We start from the raw sequence: 27060 nt of genomic DNA on the forward strand, positions 1-27060 counted from the left end.
CAGCAGTGCACAAAGCAAGGTCCCTAAAGACATGCATGACAGTCTGGTGTGGAGGATGAACTTGACTGGCCTGCACAGATTCCTGACCTGAACCCGATAGAACACCTTTGGGATGAATTAGAACGGAGACTAAGAGCCAGGCCTTCTCGACCAACATCAGTGTGTGACCTTACCAATGTGCTTTTGGAAGAATGGTGGAAAATTCCTATAAACACACTCCGCAACCTTGTGGACAGCCTTCCCAGAAGAGTTAAAGCTGCAATAGCTGCAAAAGTTGGACCGACATCATATTGAACCCTATGGGTTAGGAATGGGATGGCACTTCAAGTTCATATGTGAGTCGAGGAAGGTGACAAAATAATTTTGGCAATATAGAGTAAGTTGTGTAATACTTCTAATATTCACTGATTTAATATCAGCACGACCGATTTAAGATAGGCGAATTGGAAGAAGGGTGAAAATAGTGAGAGGAAAGGCAATGTAGACGTTGAAAGGAAAACAGTGAAGGTTCCACCTGAGAAATGACGCCAGCGTAGGCATTTGCACGTTTGTCAGTGGAATGGTTTATTTTACTTTTCTCAAATACAGGAATTTTCTGTACAGAAGAGGAACTTGGAGTTGTCGAATGAAGAAGCTGTACAATATTTACACATCAAAACAACAGAAAAGCTCTGCAAAGAAGGTCAAATCAACGGAAGTATCAATCGACGACAGACAGATAAAAAGGACACACGTTAAACACGCACATTTATCTTTTCACGTCACGCTCCCCGCTCGGGACGTCAATTGTGACGCCGTTACCTCTTTTCACGGGGAAGGACACCCCCTCTGTGACTGTACTTTGAAGAAGAGACATAAATAACGCAGCTCCATTGAAATACATGAGAATCTCAAGCCTTGGGACAATAAAAGGACTATTACATAGTCGCGTTAAATCTTTTCACTAGTTTCACTCGTGGAGGTCTGAGAGGCGCAAACACTCAATTTTATTTATACCCCTTTAAAACATTTTTCAAAAAATATTTACAGCTATTTATCCCTTTTTTTTTTTTAGGATGTTCATTTTTTAAAAATGTCCTTGTATAAATGATACAAAGCATAATTATCAGTACATTACTTAAAGACATATTTGTCTGTGTGGACGTATGGTGTCCACGGACCATCTTCACATTATTGAAGCTTCTTTGGAGTAAAAAGTCCGAGAGTGACTCTTACCGCAAGTTATTAAACCTTTTGTTTTTCTCCCTCCCAATAAATCGACAACGCCGTCTTTTATTGATTTGTTTGACAAACCCCGGGAGACTTCTTTTTTTTAGGTTGGACTGATGTCCGTGTTCAGGCTTTGGCACTGAGGCTGAGCAGCTCCAGGAAGGAGCTGAAGAGCTTCTCCAGCCAGCTCTGATTGGCCATGCACTGCTGCACCACCTCCTCCTGGCCGGGGTCGTCTGCCGTCTGCTCGATGCTGTCCGTCTGCACACAGCGCACACACATGCTTTTCATGTTCTGCTTGCCCTCGTGTTCATACGGTGGCACTCGTTAAAGTCAACGCCGTACAGACATGGCTAACTCATAGCCAAAAGTGAAACAAACTAACCGTTGCTTGCAAGCTAAAATTGTGTTAGTTGCTTTAGTACAATCAAGCTTACTACTGCCATGCTTTTGATTTGAAGCCTACTTTGCACTGAACAGGAAGTCACTTTGTGCATGTTCTGATGCTGTGTAACTAGACTGCCGTTATGTTGCTGTGTTTAGCAATAATGATCTAGTAAACAATATTACAACACATGTCGACTTAAAATGACAAGAACAAGAAAGTTTGATCATATTACGCCTGTACTGGCTCACCTGCACTGGCTTCCTGTGCACTTAAGATGTGACTTTAAGGTTTTACTACTTACGTATAAAATACTACACGGTCTAGCTCCAGCCTATCTTGCCGATTGTATTGTACCGTATGTCCCGGCAAGAAATCTGCGTTCAAAAGACTCCGGCTTATTAGTGATTCCTAGAGCTCAAAAAAAGTCTGCGGGCTATAGAGCGTTTTCCGTTCGGGCTCCAGTACTCTGGAATGCCCTCCCGGTAACAGTTCGAGATGCTACCTCAGTAGAAGCATTTAAGTCTCATCTTAAAACTCATCTGTATACTCTAGCCTTTAAATAGACCTCCTTTTTAGACCAGTTGATCTGCCGCTTCTTTTCTTTCTCCTATGTCCCCCCCTCCCTTGTGGAGGGGGTCCGGTCCGATGACCATGGATGAAGTACTGACTGTCCAGAGTCGAGACCCAGGATGGACCGCTCGTCGGGACCCAGGATGGACCGCTCGCCTGTATCGGTTGGGGACATCTCTACGCTGCTGATCCGCTTGAAATGGTTTCCTGTGGACGGGACTCTCACTGCTGTCTTGGAGCCACTATGGATTGAACTTTCACAGTATCATGTTAGACCCGCTCGACATCCATTGCTTTCGGTCCCCTAGAGGGGGGGGGTTGCCCACATCTGAGGTCCTCTCCAAGGTTTCTCATAGTCAGCATTGTCACTGGCGTCCCACTGAATGTGAATTCTCCCTGCCCACTGGGTGTGAGTTTTCCTTGCCCTTTTGTGGGTTCTTCCGAGGATGTTGTAGTCGTAATGATTTGTGCAGTCCTTTGAGACATTTGTGATTTGGGGCTATATAAATAAACATTGATTGATTGATTGATTGAAAATGACCCATTTCTCATAGAAACGACGGCTTTCGCTCTCAAATTGGGGTATGTCGAAAAAAGCTGGGCATTTTTGAAAAAATCAATCAATCAATGTTTACTTATATAGCCCTAAATCACTAGTGTCTCAAAGGGCTGCACAAACCACTACGACATCTTCTGTAGGGCTACATAAGGGCAAGAAAAACTCACACCCAGTGGGACGTCGGTGACAATGATGACTATGAGAACCTTGGAGAGGACCACATTTGTGGGCAACCCCCCCCCCCCCCCCCCCCCCCCCCCCCAGGGGACCGAAAGCAATGGATGTCGAGCGGGTCTAACATGATACTGTGAAAGTTCAATCCATAGTGGATCCAACACAGCAGCGAGAGTCCCGTCCACAGCGGAAAAAAAATAAAAACAACATTGTTTCCTATATATTGGTGTGGCCATCATGAACACATTAAAGCGCGCAATATTGGTGTGGCCATCATGAACACATTAAAGCGCGCATGGTCTGCCAGAGAATAAGAAGACACAGCAGAAGGGATCTGGAACCTGGTTAACCTTTAGACTCATTACTTAGACTTATTAAAGTATTTTGTTAATATTATCATTTAATGTGGTCCTCGGTGACATACAGTACACACAAATGGAAGTAAATGTTTGCACAGAAGTACATTCAACAAGATAACCTCTTCCAACATGGTCAGCTACTTTGAATATAAAAGCGCACAAAGCTGCATCCTTACCTCCTTCTTGCAATGGAGGAAGGTGTGATACTTGTAGTGGTGAAGGGAGTGATACAGACTGTAGATACGGCACGTCTCAATAGAGATCTTCAGATCCTGGAAATGGATGTAACAAAGAATTAGTTTTAGCCAGAGCGCACAATTACAATTGCATTAAGTGCTTCTGACCTCTAATTTCTTTTTTCTGCAAAAAAATCAGTTTGTTTGTTTGTGACATTTATGTTTTTAAGTTATTACCATTTTACGTTTTTTTTGGGTATTTAAGTGGTATTCTTCATAACCAAACCTCCAACAATGTCCAAATGTCCCCAAACATGCCCTGTCCGTTTGTGCTGCAAACATTTTGGTGTAACCATTATAGTTTTTAGATTATTAACGTTTAATGGTCTTATGTTATTAACATGTAATTAATGTGTTGTTAATCATAACTAGACGCTCTCCACCCAAAAATAAAGACTAAAAACCGCCACAAACATGTCATATTTGTTTGTGCTACGTTTGTGCTGGATTGTGCTGCAAATATTTTAGTCTAACTATTATAGTTTAGTTTATTAACGTTTTATGGTTGTATGCTACTAATGTGTAATTGACATTTATTAGTCAAAACTAGACACTCCCACCCTCACTCCCCCAACTATGTAGAAATCCCCCCAAACTTGTCCTAATCGTTTGTGCTGCAAACATTTTCGTTTGTGCCGTTAAGGTATTTAAGTTATTAACATTTTATGGTTTCATGTTAATAATATGTTTTATGTATGTATAAAAATGTGTTATTATATATAACCAACCCTCCAACCATGTCCAAATCTGCCCAAACATGCCCTATTCATTTGCGCTGCAAAAATATTTAGTCTGTTATAGTTGTTAACGTAAAAAACATGTCCCCATTTTTAGTTTGTTAGTTTAAGTTATCACCGTTTTATGGTTTTATGTTAATATTGTGTAATTAACGAGTTATTATTCATAACTAGACCTCCCCCAACTGTGTCCGAATCTCGCCAAACTTGTCCCGGTTTTGGTCTAACTTTTATAGTTTAAGTCATAACGTTTTATATTTTTATGTTAATAATGTGTAATTAACATATTATTCACAAAAAGAGTACCCCCCCCCTCGATTATGTCCGAATCTCCCCAAACTTGTCCTAGTTTTGGTTTAACTTTCATAGTTTGTTATTCACGTTTTATAGTTTTTTGTTAATAATGTATAATTAATGTGTTATTATTCATAACTTGACCCCCTTACTATGCCCAAATCTCCCCAAACTTGTCCCCATTTTTAGTCTAACTGTTACAGTTGAAGTTATTAATGTGTTATGGTTTTACGTTAAAATAATGTCTAATTAACATGTTATTATTCATAACTGGACAAACCCCCCCCCCGCCTCCAACTACGTCCAAATCTCCCCAAACTTGTCCCATATTTGGTCTAACTTTTGTGAATATCTTTTTAATTCAAGTACCCCCTAATCTGAGCAAAGCATTTTTGGTTGAAAAAAAGAGATAAAGAAGTAAAATATGCAGTATGTCATCAGTTTCTGATTTATTAAATTGTATAACAGCGCAAAATATTGCTCATTTGTATTGGTCTTTCTTGAACTATTTGGAAAAAAAGATATAAAAATAACGAAAAACTGAAAAATAAACAAGTGATTCACTTATAAATAAAGATTTCTACACATAGAAGTAACCATCAGCTTAAAGTGCCCTCTCTGGGGATTGTAATAGAGATCCATCTGGATTCATGAACTTAATTCTAAACATTCTAAACAAAAAAAGGAATCTTTAACATCAATATTTATGGAAAATGTCCTCAAAAAATCCAGCTGTCAACACTGAATATAGCATTGTTGCATTTCGTTTCACAGTTTATGAACTAATATTCAGATTTTGTGGAAGTATTATTCAATAAATATATTTATATAATATATTTTTGCTATTTTTAGAATATTTTTGAAAAATCTCACGTACCCCTTGGCATACTTTCAAGTACCCCCAGGGGTACGCATACCCCCATTTGAGAACCACTGGTTTAAGTTATAAACATTTTATAGTTTAATGTTAATAATGTGTAATTAACATGTAATTATTCATAACTTGACCCCCCCCCCCCCAAACTACGTCCAAATCTCCCCAAACATGTACCCATTGTTAGTCTAACTCTTACAGTTTAAGTTATTAATGTTTTATGGTTTTATGTTAATAATGTGTAATTAACGTGTTATTATTCATAACTTGGCCCCAACTATGTCCAAATCTCTATGTTAATGACGTGTAATTGCGCTTACTTGTTGCTTGGGAACGCTCCTCTTGCCGTGGTTTAGGGTTTTGCGGTTGTAGCATTCACCACCGAGGCGCACTTTAACCGTCCCGGAGTCCAGTGGGTCTGCAGTCATTTTGGGGAATATATGAAGCGCCTCCTAGCGACACATAGACACACGCATTTGAAAAAAACCTGTAACTTGACCTCAACTTCCTCCATTGCTGCTGATTGTTTGATGAAATGTTTCACCTGGTGCTGAGCACTCATGTTGGCTCTCCTCAGCAGCTTCTTCTTTTGCTCGCTCAGCATGCTGTCGATCTTTCTCATGGGCGGCAGGTACAACTCGTCTAAGTATAATAAAAGAAAAACAACACAATTGAATAAAAATAAAAATAAACACATTATTTCTTCTCATTACCTCCGCCAGGGAGTGTAAGTAATTGCCAGGGTTTGTTTTTCTGTCAGTTAGTTACAGTGGGGCAAAAAAGTATTTAGTCAGCCACCGATTGTGCAAGTTCTCCCACTTAAAATGATGACTGAGGTCTGTAATTTTCATCATAGGTACACTTCAACTGTGAGAGACAGAATGTGGGAAAACAATCCAAGAATTCACATTGTAGGAGTTTTAAAGAATTTATTTGTAAATGATGGTGGAAAATAAGTATTTGGTCAACCATTCAAAGCTCTCACTGATGGAAGGAGGTTTTGGCTCAAAATCTCACGATACATGGCCCCATTCATTCTTTCCTTAACACGGATCAATCGTCCTGTCCCCTTAGCAGAAAAACAGCCCCAAAGCATGATGTTTCCATTCCATGCTTCACAGTAGGTATGGTGTTCTTGGGATGCAACTCAGTATTCTTCTTCCTCCAAACACAACGAGTTGAGTTTATACCAAAAAGTTCTATTTTGGTTTCATCTGACCACATGACATTCTGCCAATCCTCTGCTGTATCATCCATGTATCCATTTTGGTATAAACTCAACTTGTCGTGTTTGGAGGAAGAAGAATACTGAGTTGCATCCCAAGAACACCATACCTACTGTGAAGCATGGGTGTGGAAACATCATGCTTTGGGGCTGTTTTTTCTGCCAAGGGGACAGGACCAATGTGGCCATGTATCGTGAGATTTTGAGCCAAAACCTCCTTCCATCAGTGAGAGCTTTGAATGGTTGACCAAATACTTATTTTCCACCATATTTTACAAATAAATTCTTTAAAATTCCTACACTGTGAATTCCTGGATTTTCTTTTCACATTCTGTCTCTCACAGTTGAAGTGTACCTATGATGAAAATTACAGACCTCTGTCATCATTTTAAGTGGGAGAACTTGCACAATCGGTGGCTGACTAAATACTTTTTTGTAGGTAGTTCGATTGCAACATGACTCAATGAGTGGTTTTTGATGAAACTGTCAGAAAGAGGAAAAGTGATTAGATTTCAGGGGTGGTCCAGATCTGGGTGTCTCCCCCCCACAGAGACAAAGACAATGGATGACTGACAAGAGGATTCACTCTGTTTATTTAAAAAAAAAAGGTATGAGTGGCTTTTGTTGGAACTTTCAGGAAATGACAGGAGGAAAAAGTGGTTATGTTTTGAGGGTGTTCAAGCTTTCTGTCTAGATTCAGGATTTTTCAAAAAAATATTCTTTATTGCAGGGAATTTGCAGGGAATTTGAGTGCCTTTTGTAGTTTTTGTAACTTTGTCACACGTTACTCCTCAAGCCATTTAAAAGAAAACTGTTCTGTTAAACCGCTAATGGTAACAAAAGCTAGCCGGTCAATATCTTTTTGGCTTTGAAAAATGTTACAGTGAGGAAGTTGCAAACAGCATCTTTAACTATTAATCATGTAAATACCTAAAAAAAAAGGGATCTTTACCTCTACTGGCTTCAAATATATTTTCCGGGTGATGGTTGATCAAGAGGCTTCTCATATTTCCCGCCGTGTACAAAGTTTGTGACCAGCTCTGTGTCGCCGCGGAAACGCTCGAGACGAAAGTAGCACTCTGCTTTGCGCCACGCAGACTTTTGTGTTTTTTGCCAGGGTTTGTTTGTTAGCAACATAACTCAAAAAGTTACGGATGGATTTTGATGAAGTGTTCAGGGAATGTCCATGAAAAATAATTCTCCTTGCTGAATAAAGATAAGCACTTAATGAATATCCCACTAGTGGCTTGTAAAAAAATAAACATTGCCAGGAAAGGGATATTACAGGAGATCCCAACTTTGAAGCTATGGATGGAAATCACAATGGACATTTATAAAATAGAGAAGATAACGGCTTTGTTTAATTTGAAAAAAGAGGAATTTACTTCACCCTCGGAAAACTGGGTCAATTATGTCACGGCCCAAGAGCCGGATTTTATTTTCTCCAACTAGTGATTGTACTGTTTAAAAAAAGATTACTCCCTATATGTTTATAGTTTTTTTCTATTTATTTATTTACTATTATTTTATATTTGATTGTTATTATTTTTTACATTATTTTTTTAAAATTTGTTAATATTATCATTACTTTTGTTTGTTTTGTTTTTGTTTGTTTTTTTGCTGTTTTTTTCTTTTTTTCTCTCTTTTGGGGGGGTTGGCATCGTTGGGATGTAAACAAAAAAATATATCATTTTTGGAAATTTAGGGCAGACAATAGTTGTATAATGTATGCAAATATGGTGTAATGGATAGGAATGTCCGATTATGGATGTCAATAAAAATGTAATAAAAAAAAGAAAAGAAAAACAATTCTACTACAAACACACTTCTCCGGAACGCGTCCTCCTTTTCTCCCCTTTACAGCGTTCCACGACCCCCACCTTGCGGCCCATGCTTAGCAGAGCATTATGGGAGATGTAGTTCGTTTTCAGACTGGTCAATGCAAAAACGGCAGAAAAAGACTACACTTACCAATTTTTTTGTCTGACGCCGTCACATGTCAGGGCGTTATTGTGTGGGTTTTGGAACTACAATGTCGTTACATCCCTACCAGACACACCGATCACAGGTATATTAATAATAACAGCACCCGCTAACTCGGGCATGGTATGGTGGTTTGGTTTAGCGAATAGCGTGCGCCACTAGAATGAGGAAAGCAGAAAATTTGATTTGATTCCCGTCAAAATATGAAAAAAATTAAGTAGCTTTGATCATTATTATCTTTATTATCATTATTCCAAAGACATGCACCTGGGGATAGGTTGATTGGCAACCCTAAATTGGCCCTAGTGTGTGAATGTGAGTGTGAATGTTGTCTGTCTATCTGTGTTGGCCCTGCGATGAGGTGGCGACTTGTCCAGGGTGTACACCGCCTTCCGCCCGATTGTAGCTGAGATAGGCGCCAACGCCCCCCGCGACCTCAAAGGGAACAAGCGGTAGAAAAATGGATGGATGGATGATCATTATTATTTCTTTTTTGGAATTTTATTTTATTTTGCACTAAAAATAAATGATTTGTCATGTATTCTTAATAATCCAAAACGCTTATCTAATACTTCAAACCACGCTGCCTGTTCTCAAGCCATTTGTGCCCCCCCCCATACACACTTGGAAAATCAAAATTTCATCTCTGCCTATTGTATTGCGAGTGAGGAGCAAGGCACGGTGTCCCAAAGCCAAAAAAGTAGTTCCTCTGTGTTAGCGCCCATAATGAAATCGCTATAATCGCTTTTGCTTAACAAATATGCAGGTCACGTTTTTTGGATGTTGGGCTTTTTTTTTACAGGCGTTATAGATGACTCCGCATTACCTGCATTGTTAGCCGCCTCTTGGAAGCCATTTTTCACTATTTACAGTGCACAGGAAAAAAACGAGTATTCATGTCTCAGATAATGACACGAATGATTGACAAAATAAAAAGTACCCCATTATTACATTCACAAATATACCTGCAATTTTTGTGACCAAATTATTTTTTGAAAAGGAAAGGTAATTTTACATTCAGCTCATTTGCGATAGCCTGGCTATTTATTTCTGATATTCCATGAAATACATAGCCGTTGAGGACGGTCGCTCCACAACGTTGTGAGGAGGACGGCCTCGCCAATCAGCTTTTTGCCGGTTGACAGTTGTCACAAAAACATCTTCTCACCGTCTGTGTCCTCCAGGGCTTGGATCATGTCGGGGTCGAGCGCCGTGCTGACCAACATCTCCACGTAGCTCCTGAACATCTCCCTCATGGCCCGACTGTTGGCCCCAACCTGCGTCGGCCCTAAAAAACAACAACAACAAAACGAACATGCTGAGTTTATGAAGTAGTTTGATGAGTGGAATGTGATGCTGACCTTCGGCTTCGCTGGGGAGGGAGGAGTCTGAGTCGGAGGAGGAAGACGCCACCTCCTTCATCCACTTCTTCCTCTTCTTTGGAGGAGCTTCTGTCTTGTCCTTTGACGTTTTGCTCCTGGACTGACGGGACATTTTCTTTTCAGCTGTTCTTTCTTCCTCCGTCACACACTGCAAAGCACCTCCTTTGTCCTCCAGGACCTCCTTTGCTCCATGATCTCTTCTCACCTCCTTTTGCTTCCCCCTCTCTGTGACACCTCTTTCAGACCATCTCTCCTTCTCTTTATCTCCATCCCTCACTTCTTTTTGCTGTTTCTCCTTTTCCTTGCTTTCCCGCTCCTGTTCCTCCCTTTCTCTTAGTTCTCTGTTCCTGTTCTCTCGCTCTTTGTGTTCTTTCTCGTTTTTTCCCTTCTCCCCATCTTTTTCCTCCTCCCGTCTTTCACTGTCCTGTTTGACGGGTGACGTTTTGTCCTTTTCTTTGCGCTCCCGCTCTTTCTGCTCCCTTTCCCGTCTCTCCTTTTGTTCTTTTTCCCCATTTTCTTTTTCTTTTCTGTCCCTCTCCTGCTCCTCTTTTTTCTCCTTCTCCACTTTGTCCTTCCGCTCTCGTTCCAATTTCTCCCTTTGCAGCCTCTCTCCTAGCTCCTTTTCACGTTCTTTCTGCTCCTTCTGTCTGTCCTTGTCCCTCTCTTCTCTGTCCACTCGCGGTGGGGTTTGGTTGTGAGAGGCAGGCAGTGGTTTTGGCAGCGCTTGTCGCCTGACGGGTGAAAAAAAAGAACACAAATACTGCATTGAAGGGACTCATTGATAACAAAGGACAAATGAATAAGCATATACAATTATTTTGTGCTAAAACAAATAAACTACATTAACAAAGTTGTTAAGACCTGTTTCATCAGTTTTTTCTTTGTATAGTATATGGGTGTCTTTCTGGGGTTTTCTGGGTTCACTTCCTGTCTTGCGCTCTTATTTTAGTTTTACTTATTTTAGTTTGTTTATATTGTTTTTACATATATTTCTGCTTCTGAGCGCTTCCCTCCTCACCTGCAGTGAGTCAACATGTTTTGTTGACTCACTGCAGTGTGCTTAGCGTCTACATGCTATTAGCACTCACATGTCATGCATTCTATACTAAAAAATCATTCCGGTTACTCAAACTTTTTCTCTCCTGGGGCCCAGAGTTCTTGACAGCGCCGATATTTTGAAGAAAACTACCCGACAAAGAAAACATTGTTTGTAATTTGGCTGCATTAGTCACAAAACAAAAACACACTTTGAAGTCTTTTAGACCAGGGTTTTTAACCTTTTGGACCAAACTATTTCACTACTGAGGGGTCCAGGGCCCACTCAAATATTAGTAATCTTACTTTTGATTTTAATTTTATTCAATGATTATATGTCAAATATTATGAAACCATGTGTTAATTACAATGACTATTATCTATTTAACCCAAAAACCTTAGGCTTAGGTCAGGCTGATTCGGAAAAAAACTACCAACCAACCAAATACTGTATACTGCACTGAAAGCACTCATAAATAACTAGGGACAAATAAATATGTATACAATTATGTTGTGCTAAAATGAATAAACTAAATTAATACGACCTGGTCTTTATGGGTGTCTTTCTGGGGTTTTCTGGGTTCAGGTCCTGTCTTGCACTCATATTTTGTTTCCACTTTCTGTTTTGTTTATATTGTGTTTGCAGTAGCTTCACTCTGCTTCTGAGCGCTTACCTCCTAACCTGCGGCTTGTTTGTGGTCATGATCTCACCTGGTGTTAGAGAGCTCTTTAAACCAGTCTGCCTTTGTTGGGGGGATCATTCTGTTAGTTGAGCTCTTGGTAGTGGAGGCCGTGACCCCAAAAAGCAAGAAAAAGCAGGCCGCGTGCCGGTAAATGGGAATTTAATATCCAAATGTACAAAACAAATAGAGTGCTTTCCCTGTGCATCAAAATAATGATAATGATAATAATAATAATAATAATAATAGAAAATAGCCATCTCGCAAACAAAACAATCCAAGATGAAAAGATAAGTCCAACATACCAAGAAAAAAACTAACTTTTTCAATGATCCCACCACCAACAACAAAGGGAGACTGGGTTCAGCAGGTCTCTAACACCAGGTGAGATAATTTACAGCTGCTCCCAACGACGTGGCGGGGTTGGGAGAGTGGCTGTGCCAGCAACCTGAGGGTTCCTGGTTCAATCCCCACCTTCTACCATCTTAGTCACGTCCGTTGTGTCCTTGAGCAAGACACTTCACCCTTGCTCCTGATGGGTCCTGGTTAGCGCCTTGCATGGCAGCTCCCGCCATCAATGTGTGAATGTGTGTGTTAATGGGTGAATCTGGAAATAGTGTCAAAACGCTTTGAGTTCCATAAAAAGGTAGAAAATCACTATACAAGTATAACCCATTTACAATTTACCCCCAGAGAGGGACAAGGGATAAAAAATGGATGGATGGATAGACAAGCTGCAGGTAAGGAGGGAAGCGCTCAGAAGCAGAGTAAAGCTACTGCAAACAGAATACAGATAAAATAGAAAGTGCGACAAAAAGAAGACAGCAAAACAGGAAGTGAACCCAAAAACACCTCAAAGACACCCATAAACTAAAACAATGACCTGATGAAACAGGTTATAACTAATGTGAAGTATTCAATCCGTCAATCATTTCTAAATAAACTGTCAATAAAATTAAAGTGCAAATGAAAATACAGTTTCATCACTTTAGTCATATTTTTTGCGCTTAAAAAAATTATGTCTGACTTTAGCGCCAGACTTGTTTTAGATTGTCATTACTGCCGCAAGTGGTGGAAAAGTGTATTAGAAATGAGCACCGCTGCGCCCTATACGGACCACGACTGAGAAACACATATTTTTTGGCGGCCTCTCAAGACGGTGCTTGCTGCCCAACTATGGTTAAAAAACACTGTTTTAGACTAGAGTGTAGATTAGTAGTACAACCCCCGTTTCCATATGAGTTGGGAAATTGTGTTGGATGTAAATATAAACGGAATACAATGATTTGCAAATCCTTTTCAACCCATATTCAATTGAATGCACTACAAAGACAAGATATTTGATGTTCAAACTCATAAACTATTTTTTTTTTGCAAATAATATTAACTTAGAATTTCATGGCTGCAACACGTGCCAAAGTAGTTAGGAAAGGGCATGTTCACCACTGTGTTACATCACCTTTTCTTTTAACAACACTCAATAAACGTTTGGGAACTGAGGAAACTAATTGTTGAAGCTTTGAAAGTGGAATTCTCTCCTATTCTTGTTTTATGTAGCGCTTTAGTCGTTCAACAGCTCATCTAAGATGGACTGATGCAAAGTGGAAAGGTGTTCTGTGGTCTTACGAGTCCACATTTCAAATTACATTCGGAAACTGTGGACGTGGTGTTCTCCGCTGTCGTATTTTACGCTTCATAATGCACCACACATTTTCCATGAGAGACAGGTCTGGACAACAGGCGGGCCAGGAAAGTACCCGCACTCTTTTACTACGAAACCACGCTGTTGTAACACGTGGCTTGGCATTGTCTTGCTGAAATAAGCAGGGGCGTCCATGATAACGTTGCTTGAATGACAACATATGTTGCTCCAAAACCTGTATGCACCATTCAGCATTAATGGTGCCTTCACAGATGTGTAAGTTACCCATGCCTTGGGCACTAATACGCCCCCATGCCATCACAGATGCTGGCTTTTGAACTTTGCGCCTATAACAATCCGTATGGTTATTTTCCTCTTTGTTCCGGAGAACACCACGTCCACAGTTTCCGAATGTAATTTGAAATGTGGACTCGTAAGACCACAGAACACCTTTCCACTTTGCATCAGTCCATCTTAGATGAGCTTGGGCCCAGCGAAGCCAGCAGCGTTCCTTGGTGTTGTTGATAAATGGGTTTTGCTTTGCATAGTAGAGTTTTAAATTGCACTTACAGATGTAGCAACCAACTGTAGTTACTGACAGTAGTTTTATGAAGTGTTCCTGAGCCCATGTGGTGATATCCTTTACACACACATGTCTGTTATTGATGCAGTATCGCCTGAGGGATCAACGGTCCGTAATATTATCGCTTAAGTGCAATGATTTCTCCAGATTCTCTGAACCTTTTGAGGATTTTACGGATAATAGATGGTAAAATCCCTAAATTCCTTGCAATAGCTTGTTGATAAATGTTGTTCTAAAACTGTTCGACAATTTGCTTACAAATTGGTGACCCTCGCCCCATCCTTGTTTGCGAATTACTTAGCATTTCATGGAAGCTGCTTTTATACCCAATCGGGGCACCCACCTGTTCCCAATTAGCCTGCACACCTGTGGGATGTTCCAAATAAGTTGTTTGATGAGAATTTCTCAACTTTACCAGTATTTATTGCCACCTTTCCCAACTTCTTTGTCATGTGTTGCTGTAATCAAATTCCAAAGATAATGATTAGTTGCAAAACAATTTTTATCAGTTTGAACATCAAATATGTTGTCTTTGTAGCATATTCAACTAAATATGGGTTGAAAATGATTTGAAAATCATTGTATTCTGTTTATGTTTACATCTAACACAATCTCCCAATTCATATGGTAACGGGGTTTGTAGTAGTAGTATTTTAGTTTTTAGAAACTTTGAGGGGTCTTCTGCATTTTAGATATCACAGCTGTCTAGTGTATCAATGATTCATTCTGGCATACAGGCAGGAGGCGTGACCCCAAGATCCAGGGAGAACGAAACAGTGGAAAAAGAAGAGCAATGGGCAGGAACTAAATGCCTAAAATCCATGCTGTGAGGAAGCAGTCGCGCGTTTTCCTCACCGACCGCACCCGACTGAGCAGTTGAGTGGCAACGCGGGCGCGGAAAAATGCAAAGGCTAGCATTGTATGCTATAAAGTATATATATATATATGTGTATATATATATATATACACACATATATATATATACACACACATATATATATATATATATATATATATACATATATACATATATATATACATACATATATATACACATACATATATATATATACATATACATATATATATATATATATAGATATATATATACATATAAATATATATATATATACATATACATAGATATATATATATAGATATATATATACATATATATACATATAAATATATATATATATATATATATATATATATATATTTTATTTGTATTTTTTTTTAAAAGATAAGTGATAAAAAAAGCAACAATGTTGAGAAGAATACCAAGAATAAAGTAAAATGAAGGAAGCCGAAGGAGCTACTGTGATGTGCTGCCACTCTTTCGGCGCAGGTGACGTCAAAAATAAATATAAATAAAATAAAATAAAATAAAAAAATACTCAATTTATTATTTCATCATAGGAGAGCTACTTGCAGTAGCAGCCACGTGACACAAAATCGGTCCACTGCTGCAGCTGTCGCAAGAGGTCACAAGAACACGTTGTGATGGCTGTATATGGCAAAATGAATTCATAGATGTCCTGACAAATATATTAAATTAATTTGCGAAAATGTGAAGTTTGTGTCTTTGCTTTGAGCTTTTACATTGTTGAAATCCATTGTTGGCAAAGCCCGATGACCACCTCTGTGAAGTACCCACGTCATGTAGAAACGTGTGTACTTGAGCCATGAAGTTCTACGTTCAGTTCACTCTTGATGCATCTTAACTGTGCTATGAAAAAGGGTGCACGCCATATTTTTTTGTGCATACGCACGCTTAATTATTACATAAGGCCCCAGGACTTATACAGGTTGTCAACATAAACGGAGTGGACTTAAAATTTAAATATCTATTAATGGTGTTTAAGTGGATTAAGTTAATTAACATTTTTAATATCCAACCACCTTACTTACCTCATGGTCAGACCAGTCCTGTGCCACGGTTTTCTGGAACACACTCTGACATAGTCTTTCTTGTTGACATTCTCCAGGAACTTCACATACAAACGCTGGTATCGCATTTTGGCATCACCAAAATAACCCAGGTACTGAGGAAAAGAGAATTAAAAAAGTCAGTAAACAATTTGTCAGAAAGAATTGCGGGTAGAGATGTGTATCGTTGACGTTTTAACCACTGCGGTACTCTCTGTACTTTGACCTTTCAGTACTGGTACTTAAACCGTGCCGGAATTGGTACTTAAAAAAATGGAAAACAAACCATTCCAATTTAGTTTTTTCTAAAAACAATTCCTTTGTATTTTTATCAATATCAATCAATCAATATCCTTTATTTAACCCGGTAAAAAAAAACTAATTGAGATTAAAATCTATTTTCCAAGGGTGACCTGCCCAAGAGCACAGCAAGACAAAGTTACAGAAATGCATACAAGAACAACAAAACCTTTAGTAGTCACACACTACAAATAAATATAAAAATGACTTACATATGTTAACATAAAAAGATGTGATATGTCAAAACAATGTATAAAATGTTTCAGTAAAAACAACTTAAAAACAAGTACAATCAGCATTAGAAACAGTTTCTAGATTCTTTAAAATTGCCTGAAATTCCCCCAAAGTGATGAGTTAGCGTAACCTCCGATCCTTCTGTTATTCCATGACCATGGAGCAGCATATCTCAAAGCTTTTTTTCCAAGATTTGTGATAGCTTTATGAACAAACACTCTTAGTATGTTCTGTGACCTTAAGACTTGAATCTCTACACATAAAAGAACACAAACAAGGATATAAATTGAAATGTGGACTCGTCAGACCACAGAACACCTTTCCACTTTGCATCAGTCCATCTTAGATGAGCTCGGGCCCAGCAAAGCCAGCGGCGTTCCTTGGTGTTGTTGTTAAGTGGGTTTTGCTTTGCAGAGCAGAGTTTTAACTTGCACTTACAGATGTAGCAACCAACTGTAGCTACTGACAAGTCGTTTTATGAAGTGTTCCTGAGCCCATGTGGTGGTATCCTTTACACACTGATGTCTGTTTTTGATGCAGTACCGCCTGAAAGATCCACGGTCTGTAATATCATCGCTTACGTGCAATGATTTCTCCAGATTCTCTGAACCTTTTGATGATTTTACGGACCGTAGATGGTAAAATCCCTAAATTTCTTGCTATAGCTCGTTGAGAAATGTTGTTCTAAAACTGTTCGACAATTTGCTTACAAATTATTGACCCTCGCCCCATCCTTGTTTGTGAATTACTCAGCATTTCCTGGAAGCTGCTTTTATACCCAATCATGGCACCCACCTGTTCCCAATTAGCCAGCACACCTGTGGGATGTTCCAAATAAGTGTTTGATGAGAATTTCTCAACTTAAACAGTATTTATTGCCACCTTTTTCAACTTCTTTGTCACATGTTGCTGGCATCAAATTCTAAAGTTAATGATTATTTGCACAAAAAAAAAAAAGTTTATGAGTTTGAACACCAAATATGTTGTCTTTGTAGCATATTCTGCTGAATATGGGTTGAAAAGGATTTGCAAATCATTGTATTCCGTTTATATTTACATCTAACACAATTTACCAACTTATATGGAAACGGGGTTTGTATATGGTCTTGTGGAAGGGGCGTGGTCCACGAGTTCCCTGCGGGCAGGTTGTGTGCAGGTGCCGGCCATGAAGCAGCAGACAGGTTAGTGGATATCTCAGCTGGAACGAGCTATCTAATCACCTATTCCTTTATGGAAAGCACCAAGAGAGTGACGAGCTGGGAGACTGCTGAAAAGCACCAGAGACTTTGTAGGAAAAAAAAAAAAAAAAGACTATTGTAACTCCACATCAGAGGGGTGTGACGTGGTACTGTTGGTCCAAAAGAACCCCAGGGTTGCGAAGACGTTCACAGGTCTGTTTTACAATTTTTTGTTTTTCACAAAATAAACAAATATCAAAATTTGCAACATCCCTGCACTAGATGAAGCCCGCGTACCACAGTTTTAGAATGCCTGATCTAAACAAACCTTAAAAATCTCTAAAGGCCTTAGTGGCCACATGCGTGGACAGCACCTTTTAGCTTTTATTTCCAAAATTGTGTACACTACTGAATTGGGGTCTTATGCCGACATATGGACACTTATGCTGCTATCTGGTGGTGTCAGAATGGTATAACATACAATGGAATTTTGAAAAAAAAACGTGTAAAAATAACAATGTGCATGTCACTACACATGAAGTACATATTTGTGTACTCATGGAATAAGTACATCATATCAAAAGATGATTCTTAGTTTGTATTCTAATAAGGGTCCACTAAGCCCAAATAGCAAAGAGAAATAAAAAAAAGCATGTAAACAAACAGCTTGGGCCTTATGAGGTTAATTAAGGCACATTTGAAGGCATGCATGTATTCACAGTGGACGGGTACTCGACCTAAAGGAGTTGAAGTGCATTGAAGTAAAAATATAGTCAAACTCACATTACTGGTCGCACAGAACTGCCTCTGACCGTCTTTGATCTCAGGGCTAAATTTCTGAAGCAAGGCTTTCTGGACCCTCCAGATGGGTGGAGGCTCCCGTCCGGTCTGCAAGGCCATCTGATGAGGCAAGACGAACGGGGGTGTGCCGTTTATGCTAGGTTATTTATCCACCATGCTTACTTCCTCTGACTCACCTTGAGTGTCCCGATTTCCTCCGTTCGAATGACGAACTCGTCCCGTTCACGAAAGATCCCCTCACCGCCGCTCTCGCTGTCCTCCGCCTCACTCTCGCCAGCGATCGCCGCATCCGCCTGTTTCTTCGCCAGGTGCAAGGCGGTGAGCCGCTGGACGCAGGGGCCTCTTCCGGGGTTGGAGGGGAAGGATGTGGGGAAGAGGAAGCAGATGACTGGGAGGATGGGGAAGCTTGCCCAGCTTCAGGTTCCTGGTCCTGGTCCTGGTCTTGGTCCTGGTCTTGGTCCGAGCACGACGGGGGCGGTGTGGCGGATGGAGGGGGTATGGAGTGGATCTGGGGAAGGTTGGAGAGGGGTGGCGAGGGGATGGCCGGGGGGGAGGTGGAGGGGGGTGGAGAGGTGCCGGCAGTCGGAACCGGTTGGTAGGCAACGTGCTGCTGCTCAGAGCAAGGATAAGGTGGATCGGCTTCTTCTCCCTCCCGGATCGGCTGCGGGGAGGGCACGGAAGGACACGTGGGAGGGTGGGGCGAGGGTGAAGAGAAGGTGGGTGGTGAAGGGGTAACGGACGGCGATGCGGACAGAGGTGCGGGAGCCAGTGCAGGACTTGGTGGAGTACCTGAACCACAAGGAAGGGGAAAGAAAAAGTCAGCTTGACTTTCTGCTTAAGTGCACGTGACATTAAAGTAATTCCTTCGGTTCAGAGGACATGATGGAGGTAGGCCACTGTTGTGAGTGACACATTTTTCCTATCAGGGAATAAAACACATTGGTCCCAAGTAATTTTGGATGGCATATATGTCGAGTAAAAAGGACCCCAGAGACAGAATGGTATAATACCACGTTTTACTGAAGCTTCAGAAGACCAGCCCTTGCATTGCAACCAAAGCATCAGCAAGCAAAGTCTGAATCCAAACAAAAAGAGTCAGCTTATGTAGAGTGAAAACAGCCCCTCTTGCCCAGAAAGGAGCACTGCTGCTTCTTCAAAACAGATAAGGAACTGGCCAAAACAGCTCTGTGAGCCGACAAACAGGAGCCCTTAGGACAAAACAAAGAGTTTACTAGCGGACATAAGATAAAAGCAAGGCGGTCACGGGAAAACACACAACATGGGACAATGCTAGCTGCTTTAAACATGACTATACTTAAAAATATCTCATTCTCACACAACTCAACAACCAAACCCGTGGCATAAAGCTCTATGCTGTTGTTCAGGGCCACAACCATTGGGGGGCCACATTATCATGGCCTGGGCATCGGTTTTAAAATAAGATGTTCAATAATAAGGTTGTATGAACCAGATTAGGAATGTGCAACACCACTTATAACCTCCTGGTAGCAGCAAACCAGGAATCGAACACATTGCTGTTCACACAATAGTCATTGCGTCACCAAAGCTCACTGTTATGCATTTACACACAGCGCCAATATTTGGCAACTAGGATGAGGCGATGAAAGATAAGAAAAATAGAATCAATGAATTTGTGGCAGCATCAGACAAAGTTATGTTTAAGTTTCACTTTTGCATCTATCCATCCATCCATCCATCCATTTTCTACCGCTTATTCCCTTTCGGGGTCGCGGGGGGCGCTGGCGCCTATCTCAGCTACAATCGCCTGGCACATAATTATGGGGCATTCAAGGACCCTTGTTTAATGATCAGAACAGGTACGTACATCACTAGGTTTTAAAGACCGAGTGTGCTTAACCCACTAATAATAATACAATAAAAATAATAATAACGTTGTATAATTATGTATTAAACAATATTAATCCAATGTGAATCACCTAACCGCTGTTTGCTCTTTGAAGTAAAGGCAAACGTGATGTATTCATAGTGCTATTCATTGGTTGTATCAGGGTTGTCCAAACCAGGGCCCGCAAGACAACGGCTAGAGTTCGATTTGAATAAGCGACCTAGCCGTGTGGAGTGTTTTCATATGAAATGTAAATACCCATAGGTGGCAATTTGTCACCATCTTGTGGACAACATAAGAAAACTAGTGTCAGTGACCATGATGTTTACTTTCTGGACGTCACCGCATTCACTTATATGACCCAATCCAAACAACCTTTCCTAGTCATGTTGCAGGAAAAATAATTCAACCTGCACGGAAAGTCAACACGCGTTCACACATAACACAACCTGCTCACTGAACTTTGTGGATCTTATTTAAAAAAAAAAAACGTGCTATCACCATAACATTTTTTTTTATTTCACCCATTTAAATCCTTTGCAAGGCATGATGGAAAAAATGCAAAACACTCTCTCCACTCTTATCCATGTTTGGCTTTTAGCTTTTCTGATTGATTACAAAGCTTTAATGAGGTAAGTAAACAAAGTAGAAGACAAACTTTCACACACTCTTAATATTAAAATATAAATAAGTATTAATTATATATCCATTATATTATTATAATAAGTAAACACACACACACACACGCATACACATATGCATACACACACACACAGGGAGGTATGAATGCTAGCTAGCCTTTTGCTCTTTTTAGCAAGCTAGCTTCCTATAGTGAAATTAATCGTCAACTTTCTCATTTGTGACAGCAGAATCTATAATTGTGAAAGAAAAACAACTATATTGTACAATACTGCTGCGTATGAAGATTGTTCATTTTATCTTTCAACATTATTTTTTTATTTTTGGTATTAGGGCTCGCCGGTGATGAAGACATTGGCCATCATCTTCCATCAATCACCATCAACAAACAGTCCACTAAACTCAGGACAGACCCAAAGTTTAAGTTAAAGGGGAACTGCACTTTCTTTTCTTAAATTTTGCCTATTATCCACAATCCCTATGTAGAACAAGAGCACAAATGTTATCTTTTTTTATGCATTCGAACTCGTAAAGTGCGGCAAGTACAAGGTAGCTAGCAATGCAGCTATTGGGAGTACATTATTCCGCCCATAAAGCCCTCTAAAACAACATCCAAAAACCGCCAACAATACTCTAAATTACACCTCGTGACTTGAATATTAATATTAAGTATTAGTGATATTTTTATTATAGGCGCTAACGAATACAAACTGTTTTTAGTGGCGCCATGATCACAGAGATATTGAGATATTGTGCTAGTGAGCTGCTGCATCGCCTCTGAGTTGTTAAAGAAGATTCTAGATTATAAATCATGTGTCTCACCTGGACAGTAGAGGAAGAAATTAATGAATTAAAGAGATGGTTTGACAAAAACTGACTATCTTTGAATCTTAGTAGAACTAAAATAATGCAATTCAGTAATAGTAGAATATAGAGTCAATCACAAATACACATAGCCGAACTTACACCCAAATTTTGGGTGTAACAATAGATGATAAAAATAACAAAAAACTAAACACTGCAGGAATGTAACAGCAGGGTGCATCAAATACGGCCACAAAATTATACTTTCATGAAATAAAAGCATGTTTTATTGTAAGTTTATGAGCTGGAATATAGTTAGAATTATATAGAGACATATTATATTTGGTTACCGTCATCAGAAAAACTTGCGTCAAAACGAGAGCAATTACATGCATCTGGGCACAGCCTTACACATCCTTGGTAGTAGTAATGGCCTCTGTCGTTTAGTAGGCCATACGCTCTTTAAACACCACTCTGACGTGAATGCCTCACTGTTATGGAGGTTAATGTGTGTCTTTATTACAAAAGCTTTTTTTGGCACTCAATTTATGTAACTGAATTTTTCGCATTTGAATTTTGTGAAAGGAATTTTTTTCACAGCAAATTATGCTGACAATTCAGAGAAAAAAAATCTGTGAAAAAAGGTTCAATGTGTAAAAAGTCAGTGTAAAAAAATCAGTGTATAAAAGTTCAGTGTTTTAAACTTCTGTGTTTAAAATGTCAGTGTAAAAAAAATCAGTGAATAAAAGTTCAGTGTTTTAAAATTATGTGTATAAAAATTCAGTGTAAAAAAAAATATATTGTATAAAAATTCAGTGTAAAGTCATTCAGTGTTTTAAAATTCTGTGTAAAAAAAATGACAGTATAAAAATTCAGTGTAAAAAAAATTCAGTGTACAAACATTCTGTGTTTTAAAATTCTGTTTATAAAAAAACAGTGTAAAAAAATAAAGTATAAAAAATTGAAGTGTATAAAAATTCAGTATAAAAAAATCAGTGTATAACAATTCAGTGTTTTAAAATTCTGTGTAAAAAATTCATTGTAAAAAATCAAATGTATAAAAATCCAGTATAAAAAAAAATCGGTGTATAAGAATTCAGTGATTTAAAATGATGTGTATTAAAATTCACTGTAAGAAATGTAGTGTATAAAATTTCAGCGTAAAAAAAAATCAGTGTATAAAAATTCTGTTTATAAAAATGCAGTGTAAAAAAATCAGAGTATAAAAAATTAGTGGAAAAAAATCTAGTGTATAAAACATCTGTGTAAAAAAATTAAGTGCATAAAAAATCAGTGTTTTGAAATTCTTTGTATAAAAATTAAGTGTAAAAAATGTAGTGTACAAAAATTCAGTGTAAAAAAATGTACTGAATAAAAATCAGTGAATAAAACTCAGTGCTGATAAATTCTGTCAAAAACTTTGCTGCTTTACGGGACGGGCGTTAAATGTAATAGTTTCCATCTTAAGTTGATGTTTGACTTACCTTCAGTCTTAGACGTCTCCAAGGTCTCCATGTTGGACAACAGCAAGTCGTCTTCCTTCACCTCCTGCTCTACCACATCTTCCTGCTGCGGATCGTGTGGCTCTCTCCTCATTCCTTCATCATCTGCAGTCATCTCTCCTCCGACCTCTTCCTCCTCAGTCATTTCTCCTGTCTGCTCGCTTTCCCCTTCCACTTCGCACCGTGACGAGACAAAGTTGTCCTCGGGGGTGTGACGCTCATCGTAAGCGAGCGTCCCCTCCTCCCCGTTGGGCATTGCAGTAGAGCAGGCGAGAGGAGGCAAAGGGCTGAGTGGGGGCTCCTGTGGGGTCGGTGGAGAGAGGGTAGATGGTACTTTGACCATAGCCGAGGCCATGGCAGCAGCCAGAGAGTGGGGGGTGTCATAGAGGGCAGAGATGGCGGACGAGATGCTCTTCTGCAAGTCCTGATTTTTGCTGACTGAGTCCTCCTCGTCAGAGGAGAAGGTGGGCAGCGCCTCCAAGTTCCCTTTCAACTCCTCATCCAGAGGCTTGCAAGGACTCTGACAGCTACCGAGGGAGAGGCCTGCCCCATCGCCTCCTCTTTCCTCGCTGAACGCCCCTTGTGGTGGGGTCGGCGGCAGTGGCGGAGTCGGTGTTATGGGCCTAATCCCACCTTTGTGACAGGAACAGGCTTCCTGTTCACAGCCATCATCGCCCAGTTCCAGGCATGATGGTTTTTTGCCGGTCTTCAGAAAGTCCAAAAAAGAGGACATGAAGCCAGGTTTGAAGTCATAAGCCTTCTCGTCAACCTGAAAAAAGGAGTAGAACTTGAATTATTTGAAATAGATTTTTTTGTATTGAAGGTTTTCTGACATTTCTATTGTAGTGCAAAGATCTTAAAGTGATGGTTTGCCATGGTTACGGTGAGAGGGCGCAAACTTTAAAGTTCTATTCCCGCCCTCTTCCTGCATGTAAGCCATGCCCAATAAAATACAGTATATAAAATAATATAAAGGAAAATTAAATAGAATAAAGTAAAATAGAATAGAATAGCGTAAAATAAAAGAAAATAGAATAAAATGTAACGTTTAAATTACAGTATATAAAATATTATAAAGTAAAGCAAAATAAAATAGAATAAAGTAAATTAGAATAGAATAGTGTAAAATAAAATAAAATAGAATACAATAAAATAGAATAAAATGTAACATTTAAATACAGTATATAAAATAAAATAAAGATAAATAAAATAGAATAAAGTAAAACAGAATATAACAGCGTAAAATTAAATTAAATGTAATAAATTTAAATAGAATAAGTTGTCAAATTTAAATACAGTATTCAAAATAAAATAAAAATAAAGTAAAACAGAATAGAATAGCGTAAAACATAATACAATGTAATAAAATAAAATAGAATACAATTTTACATTTAAATACAGTATACAAAATAAAATAAAGTAAAGTAATATAAAATAGAATAACCTGTCTCCCATTGAAAATGTGTGGCGCAATTTGAAGCCTAAAATACGGACTGTTGAACAACTTCAGCTGTACATCAAGCAAGAATGGGAAATAATTTCACCTGGTCTCTTCAGTTCCCAAACGTTTACTGGGTGTTGTTTAAAGGAGAGGCCATGTAACCCAGTAGTAAAAATGCCCCTGTGCCAACATTTTTGCAATTCTAAGTTATTATGTTCTCAGTTCGAACATTAAATATCTTGTCTTTGCAGTGTATTCAATTGAATATAAGTTGAAAAACATTTACAAATTACACAACGTGCCAACTTCATTGGTTTTGGGTTTTGTACAAAAGTGGCGTCTGCCTGGCTCTCCCGTCCCGTTATTTCTTATAAGAAATTGGGCTGCGAGTTTCAAACGATTAGTTTCTTGAATGACCTTTTAAAACTGATAATTTATGAAAAAACGAGATGTCACTGTTTTTTTTTTGCCAACATATTGTGGAGCACGGGAGTTCAAAGTACAGCCTCATGGGGCTGTTTGCTCGCTTTTTTTATTGGTAATCGACATATTCTACTGACCAAATTAAACATGACCCGCATTAGAACTACTGTAACCCTAAAACAAAGAACAACTGAAATTGGGCCACATCCCCCCAAAAATGGCAGCCGCAAACAAAATGGCCAATCCCCTGTGCACGTTACAGTTTGGTCTTTTTTTAATTTTTGTGCATCCGCAAAAAATTTTGGGAGGATATACGTGCTCACAAGATGAGTTTATAAGTACATTGTAATATTCAAAGAGGTGACTTAGTTGCTGGCATAACAAGAACAATAATAATAATATTCTAAATAATATTATTTAATAATTAATAACAATTACCAGCAAAAATTAAATACGAAATGCTGAGAATTTAAAATGATAATGATAATAATAGTAATTTGAAATAATATAATAGTAATATACTAGTAACAATTACAACAATATCAACAATAAAGATGATGATGAGAATGTTGATAATAAAAATAAATTGTAATAAATAACAATAACCAGCAAAAACAAAATAAGAAATTCATAGATTATGAAATTATAATAAAAATAATAATTGAACAATAACATAATAATATAATAATAATAACAATTACAATAATAATAATGTTGATGATACTGATAATGATAAATTAATAATAACAATCTTTGGTGATATGAAACAATAATCAGCAAACATAAAATGAGAAATGCTGATAATATAAAAAGATAATAGTAGTAATTTAACAATATTATAACAGTAGCAATATAATAACAAAAATTACAACAACTAGAATAACGATAATAACATTAATGACAATGATGATAATATTAAATGATAACACATTATTATTAAGAATACTTAGAATTATAATAATTATAATGAAGTAACAGTTATATGATAATAGCTAAAAATAACAAAAACAACAATATGATAATTACTAGCAAAAATAAAACGAGAAATGGTAAAATATACAATGCTAATTACAATGCTAATAATGAATGATTGACAATAATAATAACAATAATATTAAAGAAAAATGTATGAGTAATTTCAAGAAAGTCTCTTGGTCACCTATAACACAGAGTTTTTCTTCACATTTATTTAGTAGCTTAGCATCTCTTGCTCCCAGTGTTGGGTTAATTTTAGAGTGTTAAATTAATTAAAATGTAAATAAGTCCCATTAAAAAGCAGAAATGAAATAGCTTCTATTGTCTCTGCACCCTTTCATCTAAATTCTAAAACTTTAAATGGATAATAATTGTTTTTTAATCCATTCTACTCAACTAGTTTAAATAAATAAATTAAATTAAATTATTTAAAGCGTTAAAAAAACAACTTCACTTCTCCTCTCACTTAAGCAATAGCGCTGTAGAGACGGCAGGTGGCAGCAAGGATCCTGCAGTGAAAAACGCAGTAACCATGACAACGGCTGCCCTAGTAACAGTGATCTCTTTCCTCTTTTGTCAGTCAAAGAACTGGCTGTCAGTCAGCTAAAACCGCCCCCCCCCCCTCCAAACCTATAATAACCCAAAGAATAGAAGCTGGAAAATTCAAATCGCCTGATTTAAACCAAATAAAAAATGAAAGTGAGTGAAGCGGTTTTGGCTTGATTTCCCAGGTGAAAGCAGCCGGCTGAAATATGTGGAATGGATGATGTTGAATAAGATTTTCTCATAAAGCGCCTGTCTTTGTTTCTTTCCGCGTGACGCAACTTACAGAGCTGGAGAGTTTCTGCATGGCGCCCCAGCCTTCAGGGTTCAACTGATCTTCCATTTTCTTCCATGTCTGCATTGAAACCAGATCAAAAATCATGATGTGGGATAGAAGATAAACATATTCCTGGTTTTATGTATACTCATACGGTCCACATCCCAATGTCTAATTGACAACTACTGATGACAAAAAGTTGAAATATGACCAATTT

At 38.5% G+C, this 27060-nt stretch overlaps 1 protein-coding gene across 1 annotated transcript in view; it reads right to left on the reverse strand.

Moving 5' to 3' along the window:
• Positions 1-521: 521 nt before the first annotated feature.
• prr12b (proline rich 12b) overlaps positions 522-27060 on the reverse strand; it is a 66232-nt gene continuing 39693 nt past the window's right edge. The window contains 12 exon segments of the mRNA XM_061884228.1: positions 522-1470; positions 3436-3531; positions 5721-5852; positions 5945-6042; positions 9777-9896; positions 9970-10721; positions 15842-15975; positions 18355-18471; positions 18549-18704; positions 18707-19161; positions 23167-23953; positions 26853-26921. Coding sequence (XP_061740212.1) covers positions 1336-1470; positions 3436-3531; positions 5721-5852; positions 5945-6042; positions 9777-9896; positions 9970-10721; positions 15842-15975; positions 18355-18471; positions 18549-18704; positions 18707-19161; positions 23167-23953; positions 26853-26921 — 3051 coding nt within the window. The 3' untranslated portion in view covers positions 522-1335.

The sequence above is a fragment of the Nerophis ophidion genome, linkage group LG23 (genome assembly GCF_033978795.1).
Source record: "Nerophis ophidion isolate RoL-2023_Sa linkage group LG23, RoL_Noph_v1.0, whole genome shotgun sequence".
NCBI lineage: Eukaryota > Metazoa > Chordata > Actinopteri > Syngnathiformes > Syngnathidae > Nerophis > Nerophis ophidion.